General features: G+C 36.5%; 2 protein-coding genes across 3 annotated transcripts in view; both read right to left on the reverse strand.

The window, feature by feature from the left end:
* Positions 1-1,700: 1,700 nt before the first annotated feature.
* LOC132123846 (advillin-like) lies at positions 1,701-11,139 on the reverse strand. 2 transcript variants are annotated; one of them, XM_059534535.1, is made up of 20 exons: positions 11,005-11,139; positions 9,284-9,392; positions 9,121-9,195; positions 8,717-8,910; positions 8,525-8,633; positions 7,367-7,477; positions 7,062-7,267; positions 6,800-6,878; positions 6,607-6,705; positions 6,348-6,501; positions 6,141-6,241; positions 5,916-6,053; positions 4,968-5,126; positions 4,609-4,788; positions 4,312-4,457; positions 4,076-4,220; positions 3,715-3,903; positions 2,825-2,884; positions 2,437-2,670; positions 1,701-2,068 (listed from the first exon to the last, which is right to left on the reverse strand). In XM_059534535.1, exons 2-20 carry the CDS (start codon positions 9,350-9,352, stop codon positions 1,955-1,957), a joined length of 2,562 nt encoding a protein of 853 aa, XP_059390518.1. In that variant the 5' UTR covers positions 9,353-9,392; positions 11,005-11,139; the 3' UTR covers positions 1,701-1,954. The 2 variants fall into 2 exon arrangements, with proteins under 2 accessions (XP_059390518.1, XP_059390520.1); XM_059534537.1 differs by lacking the exon at positions 2,825-2,884.
* A 2,914-nt stretch (positions 11,140-14,053) lies between these two features.
* The window catches only part of LOC132124014 (CTD small phosphatase-like protein), a 35,140-nt gene continuing 32,143 nt past the window's right edge, over positions 14,054-17,050 (reverse strand). Inside the window, exons 5-7 of the mRNA XM_059534740.1 lie at positions 16,736-16,828; positions 15,952-16,137; positions 14,054-14,601 (exon numbers count right to left, since the gene is read on the reverse strand). Coding sequence (XP_059390723.1) covers positions 14,476-14,601; positions 15,952-16,137; positions 16,736-16,828 — 405 coding nt within the window. The 3' untranslated portion in view covers positions 14,054-14,475. The remainder of the gene's footprint in view (positions 14,602-15,951; positions 16,138-16,735; positions 16,829-17,050) is intronic.

The raw sequence follows: 17,050 nt of genomic DNA on the forward strand, positions 1-17,050 counted from the left end.
GAGAGACATTAGGGGTGAAATACAGAGGCACTTCCTTCAGCTTGAGTCTTATTCATTTCACGTTTGGTGTGAAAGGGCCTTTACAGTTTTAAGAATATAACTTTCGGGGTTTCTGTTAATAATAAACAAATAAGCAAGCCTAGCCCAGGTGTCAAAAAGTAATGCAAAAGTAACATAACGCCATAAAGAGTAATTTAGTAACGCAATTAGTCATTTTTTTATGAACTCAATATTGTAATGCATTACTTTTAAAAAATAACTTTGCCCAACACTGGTGTTTATGTGTGTGTACTGTGCATATTTATATGTCTAAATCAGTGGTTCCCAACCTTTTTCAACTCGCGGCCCACACAACCAAACACATATGTTTGTGCGGCCCACTGCAAAAACAATTATTGTATTGTTGGGTTAATAACTTAGTACTCAGAAGCTGAATGAACTGGCAATGAACAGAAAATAAATGCTGTTGTTCTGTAGCATATGCAGCAAAAATACCAATCAGTGAGCTTGAATAGTGGAAGCATAGTTACAGTTTAATATTTATGTTTTTGTTATTTAATTATATACGTATATATGAAATGATGTTATTATGTTATGACTTAGACATTTTTACATATATGAACAATATTATTATTTCTTTTAATAGTAATTGGCGGCCCACAGGTTGAAAACCACTGCTCTACATAAATACACACACATACATGTATATATTTAAGAAACATTTACATGTATATGTGTGTATTTATATAGACATATAAATATGCACAGTACACGCACATATTATGTAAACACAAACTTTTATTTTGGATGCGATTAATCACGATTAATCGATTTGACAGCACTAGTTCTTTCAGATCCACTTAACAGGTTTTACCATATTGAAGTCCAAAACACTGTTTTCTATTTTAATATTACAAAAATGTATATTTAAAAATATACTACAATGATCCCTTTTTAGGTAGAGTATGTAAACAGTGTTTGTATATAATTTCTGATAGTCAATGAAAGTGTTTTTGTCCAAACATTCCCATTAAGCCTATATCGCTGTCTAAATTATTTCTTGGTTAAACAGATTTAATCTTAACAATACCATCTCCTTTGTTCAGTGTTGTGTGAGATGTGTTGAACTGTAGTAATATTGTTTAATATTTGTTAGCCTCCATTTTTACAATGACTCAAGTTGACTTGTGTTCAGTTTTAACACAACATGTTCTTTATATAACTCAGGATACAAATGATGGACAATGAACCATTTATCCAATATGACCAATATTTTCTGATAAACATGTTCAGGTATCAATTATAATCACATTATATGAGAATCTGAACTCTAGGCGTGTATTGAATTATCTTGTCAGAACAGAAGTCTTGCACTACAAATGTGTATAACGTAAAATAATGGAAAAAGTTATACATTTGCAAACCGTAGCTGTGCTGTATATTTTTAAAGTGCTTGTTTTGTATTCATTGTTCTTAGTAAAGGTATTTCTGCTTTTATCTGCTCTTTCTAGAAATGTTTCTATTTTTATGTTGTTCTTAACTTATCTAATGTGCCTTAAAGGAAAATTGTTACACAGGCTGTTACTGTCTACTCCAGCAATATGAAGCCATAACAACATCTGTTTCTGACGTCCTCCTGACAGAAAAGAACTGCTATAATGATTACATGCATTAAAACTGAATTAAACATCTCCGAAACATTTCTTGGCTTACATTGTCTTTTATTAGGACTAAAAAGCATGTAGACATGTTCTATGTGACTGACATAATCATTATGGTGGTATAATTTTGATGTTCTATGTAAGATATTTACAAAGCATTTGTATTATGTCATATTAGCTTTTTGATGAATAAACAACTCTATAACATCGCATAGGTGACTACCTTCTAACCCAAAATACACATAATAATCAGGTCTGAAGATTAGACAATATCTCATTATAACAAAATCAACTCAAAACAGTCCTGCTTTCTTTTTAAGGTCGTTCTGACGCCATTTAGGCAGCCGCTGGAAATTTTGACGGGTGCAGCCGAAGAGATTCTCAAATTCTGCATCAGTCAGATATTCCTGAAATAAAGATAGTGTAGGAAAAAAACCTTAAAATTATATTTTGAGCTCTGATTTGGTCAAACCAACTCAAAACTATGGAAGCTTGTTTTTTTAACAGGATTTTTTTTCATAGGTAATTGCAACTTTTTATCTCACAATTCTGACTTTTCTATAAACTCAAAACTGGGAGAAAAAGAGTCATGATTTGTGAGATCAAAAGTTAAAAAGTAAAAAAAAAAAACCTTCCCCTACAGTTTATATCTCTCAATTTTGAGAGAACAGTCAGAATTGTAAGTATAAAATCAGATTTGTGAGTCACAATTACCTTTTTAATTTTTTATCCCATTGCAGAAAGAGGCTTCCACACTAAAGGTCTCAGTACCCACCTCTCGTTTTCCAGGGTCCACTCCTTGAGGCAGCTGATTAGGTGTTTTAACTAGCTGCTCAGAATGTAGCATCCCAGAAGGCTTTGCTCTGCTGAGAGACTGGTCTACATATGCACTGGAGATGGAGGAGGACATCCTCTGACTATGGGACTTTATATTTCCTGGGCCTCCAGGAGCGCTGTAGCTCCCTCCACTTCCTCCTGTCTTCTTATTCAGGTTTGTGTTGTTGAGATTCTACAGGAAATTAGGTTGACAGGTTTAGATCTGCACACAGGTGTGTAATTCATATTGATATCTTAAAGTAATTAGATAATTAAATCAAATAAGATCAAATAGTTTAAGTGCATCAGGACAAGCATTTGATCAGTATGGTGAAAGCTTTTTTTACCACAGTGATTTGCGAAATATCACCCATCTTGCTTTTCATCTCCTCATATGAAAGGCCTCCCTAAAATATAGAGTGAAACTGAAAAAGTGTCTCTCGTGTAACGTTAAGTATTATGTAGTGTGATGGAGCACAAAAAATATTGAAAAAGTCAACATGAAACAACACTCCTAACCAGCTTTATATTTGAAAATTAAATGCAAAAAAGTAGGAGGGACCTAATTTGTTAGATTGTGAGAAATGGCCGTGGTCTCAATATGAAAGGCTGAAAGTGAAATCAGTTTACATTTGTTTAACCTCAGTTTGTGTGTGTGCGTGTGTGTGTGTGTGGTAATTATTACTGAAGCTTGTTTCCACCACAAGATAAAAAAAATAAAGGTATTGCAAGATGAAAAGTCGGAATTCAAAGGAAAAAGTCAGAACTGAGATAAACTCACGATTGTAAGATATAAACTCGTAATTACGAGGTACTCCAGAATTCTGATTTCATATCTTCATATCGAAATTCTGAGATATAAATTCAGAATTTGAGAAAAAAAGTCTGAAATGTAGGATAAAGCTTGCAATGACCTTTTTTTCAATATATATTTACAGTATTTATATTATTATATTATTATTGAGAAGGAATTGGCTAATTTAAACTTTGGATAATATGAATGAATAGCCACATGTGACCAAAAGTTGTTTCAGAGGCAGATTACATTTTAATCAAATATTTGTGAAAAACAAAAAGCAATGAAGAATCAGGAAAATGTGTTAAGAAATGATATATTGGTTAATTTAATTTTCATGCTGATGATGTATTATTAGCTGAGAATCAACAAGATTCAGTTAGTGACTTTCTGTTGTGCATTACTGCCCCCTGCTGAACAGTTTCAGCCTGTTTGACTCACGCTCCACTTATGAGCATCCCAGGCATTAAACCAGCCGGTGAAGGTGGGCGGCTCATGGCCTTGTTTAACAGTTGAGATCGGTGTCCCAGGGTCCCGTCCGGCTGGGTGGGTTTTTAGATATTCCACTGCACTGCTATAAGACTCCTGAGTCTCGTACTGGTTGGCTGAGTTCCCAATCCAAAGGAAAATCTGAAGGAGGAGGAAGAAAACGGGTTTAGGCGATTGACATGTAAGTAAGAGCAGGAGCTTTCGAACTTTTTGATGCCACAGACCCCCAATTAGGTTATTGTTTTTTCTCCACATATTTTGTCACAGCAGCCTCACGCAAAAGAAGCCGACAGCATGACCTCACGCAACCCACCTCCTCCCAGGTGTCTAGAAGCATGACATCATCCTCATCCAGGTCATCCTGAGAGAAGTCACCCACCTCTGTCATAAGGAATCGGCCCGTCTGATTGGAGCATTCAAACAGACGAGGTTCGTGAAGTGCCACTTCTTTCTCCAGTCTGGTGGAGACACAGAGGAAGTCAGTGGAAATGACCGACTGTCCTCCAGAGTCGAAGTATGAGCTGATTTTATCTGTTTTTATAGTTGTACCTCTTGTCACTGGCATATGGAGCTTTCCCTCCCAAAGCCACCCAGAAGGCCGCTGGTTCCTGTCCTTCCATCACAATCTGCTTGTCTTGCTCAGAAAGCAAATCAGCTACAGCTTTCCCCATCTCCCTCTCGTCTCCGCTGCAGCCCTGTGAGAAACAGAAACACACACACACACACAAACACACAGAGAGTAAGAGAGATTTCAAAATATTAAGTATTTATTACGATTCATGAATTAATAAGCTAATGGTTGAAAAATATGGAATAAGGTAATAATGTATATATATTTTTACTTACCTTCCCATACCACAGGAAGATGTTCTGATGAGTTTTGAGCAGAAAGACATCATTGGTGTTGAGAGAGGAGGCTCTGGTTGGCACCTCTGTTGCTTTGGTGTTCATCTCATGTGTCCCTCTTACCTGGAAGAGTCTGGCACCAGGATCAGGGTTCACAACACCCGGTCTACCTGTCCCACCCTAAGAAACAATCAGTATGTCAATGAAAAGCAAGAAATCATACTAATACATTCTATGGCTGAGTGTTTAAGTAAATAAATACATAAATATTTGGTTACCTAGAGGTGGTAAATGAGTCAGATCATAAAATAATTGACAATTTAGAGTTCTATGTTCCATAGGAATGAAGGGACAATCACCTCAAAAATGATGAGCCTGCCCTTAAAGATGGCCAGGAAGTGTCTGGGCTCTTTTCCCATGACCACCCTGACCTGTGTTGGGGCTCCATTGTATTTGTTATCCAAATTCACCGCCTGATAAGCGCATGCCGTCACCTCATCCTGTGTAGCATGGCGACCCTGGGGAACACATTTCATAGGATCTCCAATGTGTACATCCAAAGTATATCACTTTTCTGCTCAATACAAGTGAATTGAATCTGTGTAGAGTTGAAATGTCAGAAATTCCGGCGCTGGTTATTTTGTACAGTAGCTATATAATATATTTTATATTCAGTGGCCCAACTTATGTCACACTTACATAAATCTCATTATATAACAAATATTAAAGTGACATTTATTTTAAATAAATACAGCACAAACAGTGTGGGGGTCACGCATTACAAGTAACACACGTTACGTAATAAGATTACTTTTTTCATGTGAATAGTAAAGTAATGCATTAAGTTTACAACAAAATATCGGATTTACTTTTTCAAAAAATAACGAAAGGGCTCATATGGTTGCCAAAAATATAACTTTTGAGTTGTTTTGTTAATAAAAAACAAATGAACAAGTCCAGCCCAGGTGACGAAAAGTAATGCAAATGTTACATGATGCATTACTTTCCATAAAAAGTAACACAGTTAGTCATTTTTTAATGGAGTAACGCAACATCGTAATGCATTACTTTTAAAAGTAACTTTCCTCTTGAGCACAAACAGTCACAAAAAACTTCATGCATCCAATAAAAACAACCTTCAGACCAGCTGGTTAAATGTCACGGCAAAATAACTTGTGTTCATTTATTGTCCTGAAGTACTTATTTTAGGCCACTGGATCACTGAGAATCCAATTTTCTCCACATATTAAGACATAAAAGAACATAATTTCATTATAAATTGTATCCATGCATGTAAAGCTCCTCACCTGCCACATGTAGAGAATGTACTGTGGTTTGTTGGCTCTGTTGTAGGTGTACAGCACCAGATAACAGTCTCCTCCATAGAACTGTCCAAATGTGCTTGGGTTCACCTCCTTCAGTTCAAGATTCTCAATGCGCCAAACCTGAACACAAAACAGAGCAGATATTTGTCTGTTGTGGTGTGGTAACAACCCCAAACTTTTGAGTTCAGCATCACTATTTTATCATACCTGAATATGTCCCGAGCCATCGTCCACCATCCGCTCCTGAGCAGCCAGCTTTGGCTGAGCGTGAAGCTCCATGACGTCAAACTTCACCTGATCCACTTTAGCTGCAATAACAGGCGAGTATACAGTCACCACGCTGACACAGTCAAACATGACAATGCTGAAACATCCACACTCTCAGATGAGAAATAATGCTGAATGACGAATCACCTATCTTTCCGACGGAGTGGGTCTTTCCCAGTCCTTGAGTCTGACCTTTTTCTTTCCAGGACTTGAAGAGATGTTTAAACACAGCAGACTCTCCTCCTTCACTCATAACCTCCACTTTAGTGTTGGACGGGTAGTTCTTAGCTTTAATAAAGCCCTGAGGGATGAATATTTGTGTGCACCAATTATAACAAAACAGAGTAGTGATTTTAAATAAATACACTACCTTGCCGAATAATACTTTACGAACACAGACACTTACAACCGCGCGACTCAGTGCCGAGCGTCTCTCTTCATCTGATGCTCCCTTTCCTTTCCAGACCATTATCGAGCTGCCACCTTGATCTAAAATATAGCAATCCTGCAAACAAAACATACATCAAAACATAATCCTCAGACCGCTGTGCATCATATAAGAATACTGTGCGTCTTTTGGTAGACATTATGTGTCTCACCGAGGAATTCAGCAAATCTTGGGTCAGTGGACTGGTAGCCACTTCCTGTAGCATTAGCTGACCACTGGCATCAGACACACTGAGAATAAAAGATGGCTAATTAAGGACATTTCTTACAGACAGACAGACAGACAGACAGACAGGCAGGCAGGCAGGCAGGCAGGCAGGCAGGCAGGCAGGCAGGCAGATAGACAGATAGACAGATAGATAGATAGATAGATAGATAGATAGATAGATAGATAGATAGATGGAGTGTTCCTACTGGTAGAGTTTGACGATGGAGGTCTGGTTCTGGTCTGGTTTGTCATCAGGGATTGACTCTTTCAGGTGTCCAGTCCTGTGACCCAAAACAGATATCATGATCTTCATGAGCTCAGGAGAAGCTTCCTCCTGCCCACCCTCGATCACACCAATCTGAGCCCGGCCTCCACGCTCTCGGTCCCTGATGTCCTGAGCCAGCAGAATGGCCTGCGAAAGACAGGAGAGAACAGAAACACAACAGAAGTCGATGGGTCATTTTAGAATATATCCAGCACTGTGTCTTCCCCCGCTTTTTTTTTTAATTACCTTCATTTTTTCTTGTTTATTGCTTTGAGGACCATTCCATTGTATTATTGCTTTTCCCAAGTCCAGCAGGAATATGTCCCCTAAATTAAAACTGCTCCAGGAAAGCTCTACCTGCAGAAAGACACACACACATACCGCCCGCTGAAAATCACTCAAAAAGCTATATATATATATATATATATACTGTATGCACACACACACACACACACACACACACACACACACACACACACACACACACACACACACACACACACACGTGTATGTGTGACCCTGGACCACAAAGCCATGTAAATCCATGAAAATCTGGAATCTGAGGGTGCAAAAAAATCTAAATATTTAGAAAATCGCCTTTAAAGTTGTCAAATGAAGTTCTTAGCAATGTATATTACTAATCAAAAGTTAAGTTTTGATATATTTACGGCAGGAAATTTACTAAATATCTTCATGGAACGTGATCTTTACTTAATATCATTTTTGGCATAAAAGAAAAATCTATATTTTTGGCTATTGCTATAAATATACCCCAGGCTCACACACAGACACACACACAGACACACACACACACACACACACACACATAGTAATTTTTTTATTATTAATGTCAACTATAATAATCTTATTATATTATTAAGATGAATATTACTTTGTAATATATTAGTTCTAAATGTAAAGTTTATTTTCACAATTTGCTTTGGCTTCAGTTTGGCAACAACATGAAAGCCGATTATTTACTTTTTTAAACAATGCTGATTTTATATCTTTATACTATTATATAACAATATATTATAATATAATGTAATGTAATAATGTAAACAAAATGTAATAATACAGTTATCACTGCCACAAATCTGCATGAATGACGTCCGTTGGCTTTGTTGCTGCAGATAACTGTCATGGAGAACAACCATTTACTTTGAAGGTGTGGCTCATGAATATTAGTGGTTAGTGACTCCATGCTCCTGTAAGATTTGCAAGTGATTATCATCTATTTAATATTCATGACCTGAGCCTTCTCAGGTCATGAATATTAACCACTTCAGCTGTTATTTTGATTTTTTGAGAATTAGGGATATGCAATATTGGACCCACCGGTGGGTCCCCAGAGTTGATGTGGTTAAAGTATTGTGATTTGAGGAGTGTGATGCAGTAGTTCACCTCTCTTGCAGTCACATGTTTCGTTCCTTTGACGTGGAGCAGGCGCTGAATGTTAAACATGTTGGTCTCCACATGTGTGAATCCCGATCCCGTACCACCTTTTTTATATCTACAGGAAACAGGAACGTGTAGACATAATCAAACCATCATGGAATTGGTAGGAGCAAGCCTAAATGTGTTTCTTTCACTCACAGGAGACCATTCTTGAAGTAGCTTTTGAATTTAGCTGATTCACATCCCTGGACCTCCCGATGTTGAACCGGACTGCCGCCGAGATACTTGTCCAGCTGGGTCACATAGATGGCTGCCGCTCCCTGCTCGTCCTGGGACGATGTGTTGCCTATCCAGTAGTGAATGTCAGTGGATTGTGTGGTGCTGTTGCTCACCTGAATCACACAAATCAAGAAAAATCACTACAGATTATCACTGGATAAAGAACAACATGAGAAATTCCATAATGTTAACTTCCTTTATGTTCCAAAGGACAAATGAGTCATTTATTGTCATCTGGAGCAGATCAGAAGTGTTCAGTTATAGTAAGTCTTTCTAAAAGCACTATTTAAAATGATATAAGATTTGAATACCCGATTACTTACATTAAGAATAATGTAGCAGTCACCTTCAAAGAAATTTCCATATGCCTGCTCTGGGACTGGAACCATTTTCATTTTCTGAAGAAATACAATATATGTGATAAGAAACATTAAATCTGACTCTTAAAAAAGAGCCTAATGGGAGAAAACCGCAGTGATGTCTTACACTGATGGTCCAGATCTGCAGGCCGGGTTTTCTCTGGATGGTTTTTAACACATCCTGGGCTTCTGTCATTCTGCTAGATTCTGAGAAGAAATCTCAACGCTCAAACTATCTGAATGAAACACAAATCCACAGCATAATGCATCACGGCTGATAATAAAGCTTCAGGTATATTGGATCAAATTTTGACACTGAGAATCACAAATGTACCTGAATTCATGCTTGTATTATAAAGGACAATATGTAGAAATGATTTAATTTTGCAGGATTTTGGATTATATTCAAAACGTAACTCTTACTGTATGAACACATTTTATATAACATGATTTGCATATTAGTATGACATGTTTCACTACAGTGTCACATTTCAGTTTTTTAATTAAATGTTATGACAGATTTTTGCAAATGTGAAATATCAAAAAAAAAAAATTTTTAAAGGTGCTTAATCACTCATAACACTGAGTGACTGAGAACAGATTGTTTATGAACGGCTGATGAAGAGGAAATGTCTAAATGCTGCTTCCTCTAGAGAATCTGTAGCGCCCAGCACCATGGCAACAAATGGATTACACTTTCAAGAATCTGCTCAGTAAACACAAAAACTACCCAGCAACAGAAATGTGCTTCGAAACGCTCATTTAAAACCGGTCACTATTTACATTACAAATGATTTGGAAATAAACTCTGGAGTCATGTGATGGCCAAAACCTCTTTCAGATGTTTCATCATCTGTGTCCAGCTAACAACTTTGCTTCAGATTCCGTTCAGAAAATATGATTTAGATGCCTTTATCGGGACAAATAGCTTGCAAATAAGTTGCATAGTGCAAACAAACAACAACTACACATCAGCAACCAGTCCTCTCTCATAAAACTCAGTGTTAACTGAAAGAAACGCTGACCTTTCATAATCACAGTGCAGCTGTTGCTAAGAAACTGGTGCGCGAGAATATTGACTGAAATATTGTGTTGAAGGTGAAGCATGAACAAACAAATATCACACAGAACAATCTTAGTAGCATGTAGAAGACAGAATCCAAAATTTAAATATACATTACTACTAATATTCACCATAAACAAATCCAAAAATGGTATTTAGTGAGAAAATAAACAAAGCACAGCTGTATGCTGGTCATATATCTACTGTATGATGCACTAATAATTAGAAGTCTCATTAGCATTTAATTTCTCGCGTGATTGTGTTACATAAATAACAATTATCTGATTGCTCTCTGACATACAGCTCCTCACTAAAGATAAAGCACTATTTACTGTACAAGCATTGCATATTTAATTTAAAGTTTTGTGTGCTTTATGTCCTGACTGACTGGTTTTCCTGTCTATTGACAAAGCTTTTTAAACAATTGTCAGCACAGGCTTTTCCATGAATCCCAATCAATGACATGGATCAGTCTCATATTTCCCACTGCGAGTTTAAAGATGAAGGATCTTTTGATGCGTAACGACAAATTCATACATTTCTGCTCCAAATAATATTCTATCTGGAATACAACTGAGTGGAATTTCCATCAACAAGTTGGTGGTCATTAAGCAAATTAGCTTGTATCGCAAAGAAGTAAAATGTGAATCTCATATACAATTGTATATGGGTTCTGTGGTTACAAGTAAAAGTCATAATAATAATGCAAAACTTGATTATCTAACATATCCTTCAAGGACTGTATATGAATTATAAGTCATAGTTTAAATAAGTTTTATTCTTACCTGTAAGCCTCACACACAGAGATGGCGTAGTAATGTATTAAAGAGTTATGACGAATCTCTATGAGCGTTTTCCTCTCCCTCTGTACATTGTTCATGTGTGCTGATCAGGGAAGGGCTCGTCTCTGTCCAGCCCTACAGGTGAAAACACACCTTGATACCCACACAAGACTTTATATGGAAAAGAACAGGACCTTTTATGTACATAAAGCTTTAGAAACAACAATTGTCTAATAAAATCTAAAACTATACACATTCGTCAGTTCTGTAATTCCAAAATGATCCTATAAAAAAATAAAATATGACATTTTATTAGAATTAGAAGAGTTTTATTTATGGTTTTCCAAAAAAATTAGCAAAAAGTTATTTTCTACTACAGTTGCCTTAACGGTTCACAGAAGGGAAAGATTATCAATGAATAATAACTATCTATTATGACTTAGAATATAGTGCATGATTCATGGACTACTTTAATTAAGCTTTTTACTGAAGCTAAAGCACAAGTCCACATTAAAATGAAAAAAGGGACCGGGACATTTTTGGTATTTTCTAAATTTGTGTTTCACAGAAGAAAGAATGGCATGGGAATCTCCTTCATTATCACATATTCTCTCAGTTATATAAAACAAGCTTGTCTGAAGTTGTTGGAGGTCAGAGAGACTCTGGATTCCCCTCACATCAGCTCTGCGTCTCAGCTCTTTCACGCTTCAGACGGGAACGCCACACAGACACTCAGGAGAGCCAGAGAGAGGAGACAGTGATTAATCTCTTCCTCTCCAGCAGATGAGGAGACGGAGCGAACGAATCCCCTGCGAGACGCTGGACAGATATCAGAGGCTTCCTATGGCAAACGGCCCATCAGCCGCTAACAAATGAAGATAAGTAAGCGGCAAAATGGTGCTTCATTAAGGTTTAGAGGCTTCACCTTAATTGCAGGCCAGAATGCCATTCTGAGGGAGATAGAAAGAAGTGGGCGAACAAACGCTCAAACTATTGTGTGCGCAGAACATTACAAGAATAAAAGTGAAAAGACATTTATAACTTTTTCCACAGTTTTACAGATTAACAAGATCTTTCTATATATCCACCTGTGTTTATCTATTTTTCCATCTGTCTATAGCCTATACATGTGTCTGTTAATATATCTACGTACTTACCTAGTCTCTATACGTCTTTCTGACTATACATCTATCTCTCTCTCTCTATCTATTCATCAGTCTACCTAGCTATTTATATATATACATCTAGCTCTCTACTAACCTATGTCTTTCTGTCTATCCATCCTTTGTTCCATCTATCAGTCTACCTATCTTATACGGTTTATCTACCTTTTCAAAAGTATTTATCCATGTATGTCTCTCTCTATACCGCTATCCATTTCTATTGATCTTTCCATCCACTATAGATTCTAAAGGGTCTATTGAAACAGAATAAGACAGTTTTTCTCTCCTCAATGTCAGGGCATGCAAATTCAAACAATAAAAGGCATCGAGTCAATGTGAGTTCTGAGGCGTTGTGAATGTTTCTAATGTGAAGAAACTGGTTATGTTTATCCCAATATCATATAGCAGCCGGTTATAGTGTTTATGAAGCAACACTTGTCCAATGCAATATGTTGGTGTTAAAGACTTAATTTTACTACATTACTCAAATAAGCATTTAACACTGCATAAGGAGCTCTCTTTAGGATTAAAGAGTATTTTCTTTACTAACAGCATAAAACAGTGTGTACAGCACACATACAGACACGCACACACACACACACATACAAACTTTCATAACAATAGTAAAACAAACAGATATGACTCATTTCCAGAGGAGCAACCCAACATAACAGAGCTCATATTCAGCTGTTCCTTTCATTCACCGTTCCAGAGACACCTTAGGCAAACAGTTCTCTGTCAGCACTCGAATTCAAAATGTAATTTTATACTCACAAACACACAGCGCTGTTTTCATCTCCAAGAAACAAAACACACAATCCATAAAGTTCAAGGTCATGTGATTCACCGGGGTTCTTAATTACCATATTCGGATATTCTGAAGCTAATCGTTGAGATCATGAATTCCAAACAGCACAAATACATCATAAAATGTTTCGTAACCTAACCAAATATTGGTCAGAGAAATGATTCAATGACTAAATCAATCTGGTTACATTAAGTTACACCAACAAAAGAGTCAGGTAAAATTATTTTACTTATCACTTTTACAGTGTTAACTACAACATAAAATAATAAATATCTGTGAAATAATGTGAAAACCATGCATCTTACCTTTCTCAGAGTCCAAGGTCAACAGATACAATAATTTAACAATGTATAAATGCACAACTGACCGACGCCACATATATTTCCATGGCTCAAAAAAAGAAAATATCTGTTTTTTCCTATGCTTTAACACCAAAAATGAATATTGACAGTCACAGGTGGCCTTTTGGTTGTTGCTCTGTAAGTGAACTGCTTAAAGTTCGTGGTAAATCATGCAGCAAACTAACCGAGTGCTCAGAGTTTGCTCATTAACTATATTTCACACGGCCCACATTTCTGTGCACTCCATTCTTTATACAAATCTTGTTGAGGAGAACCAAGCATATTTAAAATCATAAATCCCTTTGGAACTTGTGTAATTCACACGAATACAACACAAACACGTGAGCCATTCTTTATTATGATTGCATCTTTTATTCCAATAATGATGATTATTAATTTCAGATCCTGACGGATTGGATTGTTGATTAACTTTAGTTTTATTTATTTTTTTGTAACAATATATTGTATTAGTTCAAATCACAGTTGGGTAATAGATGCAAATGTTTCTTTTGAACACAATGCTTATATGCTATATTCTCCAAAGGCATACAAGAACCCAAGAAAATAATGGCATCATCCTTTGTCCAATATTATCATTCAGTCCAATGAAGATTCCTGACGGTCACCAAAAAGTCTTCAGGAATTTCAAAAGAGTCACCGTCCGCTCTTACAGTTAGTGTTTGTTTAAAGGTTTTGAATTGTAAATATGCAGCATACAAAAACTAACAGCCCGACAGAAGGCACTTTGTTTGGTACGAGAAAAAAAATAAATCACAGTTGTTGGAACTACCGATTACGCCACAAAAAAGACTGCCTGCATAGCCTGAACAGGAAAAAGAAAAAAAAAATGTGTTTTCACGCCTGTCCAGACAAATAACACGTCTTGTTTTTTTTCCTGGTAAACATACTGAAGGATAGTAAACTCTTGTTTTTCTCTTATAAAACAATGCTTTGTTTTCTTCATTCTGCATCAAAAGTTGAAATAAACCGAGTGTATGTATTTGCTTGCCGAGGAATTATTTAGGCAGTTGGTCCAATGAGGGAGAAGGAGTAGTGTTCGTTGGGTGAGTGGTCTCTTCTAGAGGCCAGAGCCGAACGATGGCTCAGCCTGAGATGGTTGGAGAGGGTGTTCGTGTTTGCAAGGCAGTGCTGGACCCGTATGCTACCTGGCCCTCAGGCTCTGTAACACACTGTAAACGTCTGTCTCTTTGCTCAGGCCTTCAAACAGTGGCAGTAAATCCAGCAGCTCAGTGTCTGTCATGTCATCAAACCACGACTGCACCGGCACCTGTGAACACACCAACAACATTACTAAAACACTCTGTTCTCAAGCTAGTAACTTTGCGCAATAAAAATACCATTAGTATTACACTAGAAATAAGAAACCCCCTTAAAGGGATAGTTCACCCCAAAAAGAAAATTCTTATGACTTTCTTCTTCATAACATGATTTGAAATGACATTTAAATTTTTATCTGCACTACACCTTACAGAAAAGACATACAGTAAAGACTTTAAAAGTCAGCAAGATTTAAGAGAGAAATTCGAAACGTGTTCAATAACTGATGCTTTTTAATGTTTTCAAGCTACCTGTTTTGTCCCTTTAAAAATGTATTTTTCCATCTAAAAAAAAACAAAAACTCTTTATAAAAAGTCTCTTAGATCATAGATATCCCCCATAATACTGAAAATCCTTAATAATTTTGTTTGTTTAAAAAAAATATATGGAAGTACTAGGAATGCATGATTTGTGGTGGGGGGAAGAACATTTAATTTTCTAAAAAAAATTAAATTAAATTGCAATTACATATAAATAAAACGAATAATACATGTAATAATTGTTGTTTTTCTTATCGTATTATAGTTAAAAAAAATAAAAAATAAAAATAATACTTCACTGTAAAATAAAAAGTGTTAAATACAATTAAAATATAAATAATACATTTTTATTATTGTTCTATTTCACAGTACAACTGTTAAATTACAATGCTAATACTTATGGCACTGTTTGTTGCGTTCACAATAATAAATAATAAGTGGTGCTCCGAGACAATGAAAACAACGAAAGAACATAGCTCAGAAGATATTTAATTAAATCCCAGCCTTTGTGATTCGATAATCTCACTTATTTAGATTCGGATTTTATTATAACCAATCGTGCAGCCCTAGAAAGTACAATTCACAGCAGTGGTAGATGAAAGCATATGTGACATATGCAACAGTCGTATTTGCCTACTGTGTGCAATGTCTTGAGAATAGCTACAGATATCAGGCTTTAATCAGCACCTTTAGTTCATTAGTTTGAATACAGAATAACAGCTTCTCGTCTAATGGGAGCGATGCAAGCATGTGTAGGAGGGAGGTGACAGCACTTTGGTACAGTGGGATCTGTTTGACTGCAGCTTCCTCCACAGGTCTCTCACTACACACTGAGTCTATAATTGATGAGAAGTTTTGACAAAGGAGTGTAAAGCGCCAGTGGCTGGGTTATACCTCATTAGTTCCAGAAGAGGGAAAGATGAAGACATAAATGCATGCACAAGGAGTCAACATGCATGCAATCTATATTATATATGAATAGTGTATTCTGATGCTGTAATGAAAAATAAATTGCAGGTGCGGCCCATAGTGACACATACTGCGTTTTCTGGATGGAAGATGTAAGAGGCAGGTGAGTTGTCCACTATGATGACTTTGTTGAGCTCTCGGCCCAGACGGCTGAGGTCTTTGACGTAGTTCCCCCGGTGGAACACACAAGATTCCCTGAAGAGCCGTGCCCTGAACACGCCCCACCGGTCCAACAGGTCTGCTACAGGGTCAGCATACTGCAAGAGCAAAATAGAGACAAACATTACAACAATCACACTGCCATGAACTGCACGGTGACACGAAGGTAGAGGATCCAAAGACAGGCAAAGGTCATACACAAACAGGTAATCCAAAACAAGAGGCTGAGGCAAATTTACTGTTAAATAAACACTTTATGTACCTGACTCAAATCCAGCCCCCCCAAAACACATGAAATAATATCATATAAAAATAATATTAATAATAACAAATTCATTTAAAATGAATTTAACATATAATATATACTTTATGCATCTAACTCAAATCCATCCAAAAAAAAACAACAACATGAAATATTATATAATTTGAATAATTATTACAAACGCATTCATGTAATAGTAATAATAATAATCATAACAATAATAAAAAAAGTAAATAAGCAATTGATAAATAAATATTTATGTCTCCAACTCAAGCTCAGCAAACAATAATTAATTAATTCCTTGAATATCATAAATATAAATCGATAGCTATAAATCGAGTCTGTAAAATATTGACTAATTGACCAAATATTGAAAACTATTGAATAGAATAAGAAAGAAAAAGAACGTCAGAAGAAACCTTAGAAAATCTTACCTTAGCCAAGCTGGCTGTAAAAAGAACACATTCAAACAGTTCTCCAAGTTTCTGCAGAAACTCATCCACGTGAGGCCTCTTCAGCACGTAGACCTTCAAACAAACCAAATAAACAGCTATTACTGATAGAAAAATAAACCAGTTCTGACAGAAGAGATGCTGACACTGAACTTTCAACAAACCTCTTCGGAGAGTTTCAGTCTTGAACTTGTCGTTCAGTTGCTGCAACCCAGTGCAAGTAACCAAGAACAGGCCAACCCTGATCCACAAAGCCTATCCTGGATTACTTGAACCAGGTACCAGCCACCTCGCAGA

The sequence above is a fragment of the Carassius carassius genome, chromosome 42 (assembly GCF_963082965.1).
Source record: "Carassius carassius chromosome 42, fCarCar2.1, whole genome shotgun sequence".
Taxonomy (NCBI): Eukaryota; Metazoa; Chordata; class Actinopteri; order Cypriniformes; family Cyprinidae; genus Carassius; species Carassius carassius.

What these genes read in the sequence shown, in the direction of transcription:
- LOC132123846 (XM_059534535.1), bottom strand. Translation starts at nt 9,352, where the DNA reads ATGACAGAAGCCCAGGATGTGTTAAAAACCATCCAGAGAAAACCCGGC. An exon ending in CCATATGCCAGTGACAAGAG is followed by an intron (nt 4,221 to 4,311) that starts GTACAACTATAA and finishes TGTCTCCACCAG; the next exon opens with ACTGGAGAAAGAAGTGGCAC. An exon ending in TTCTAGACACCTGGGAGGAG is followed by an intron (nt 3,904 to 4,075) that starts GTGGGTTGCGTG and finishes CTCCTCCTTCAG; the next exon opens with ATTTTCCTTTGGATTGGGAA.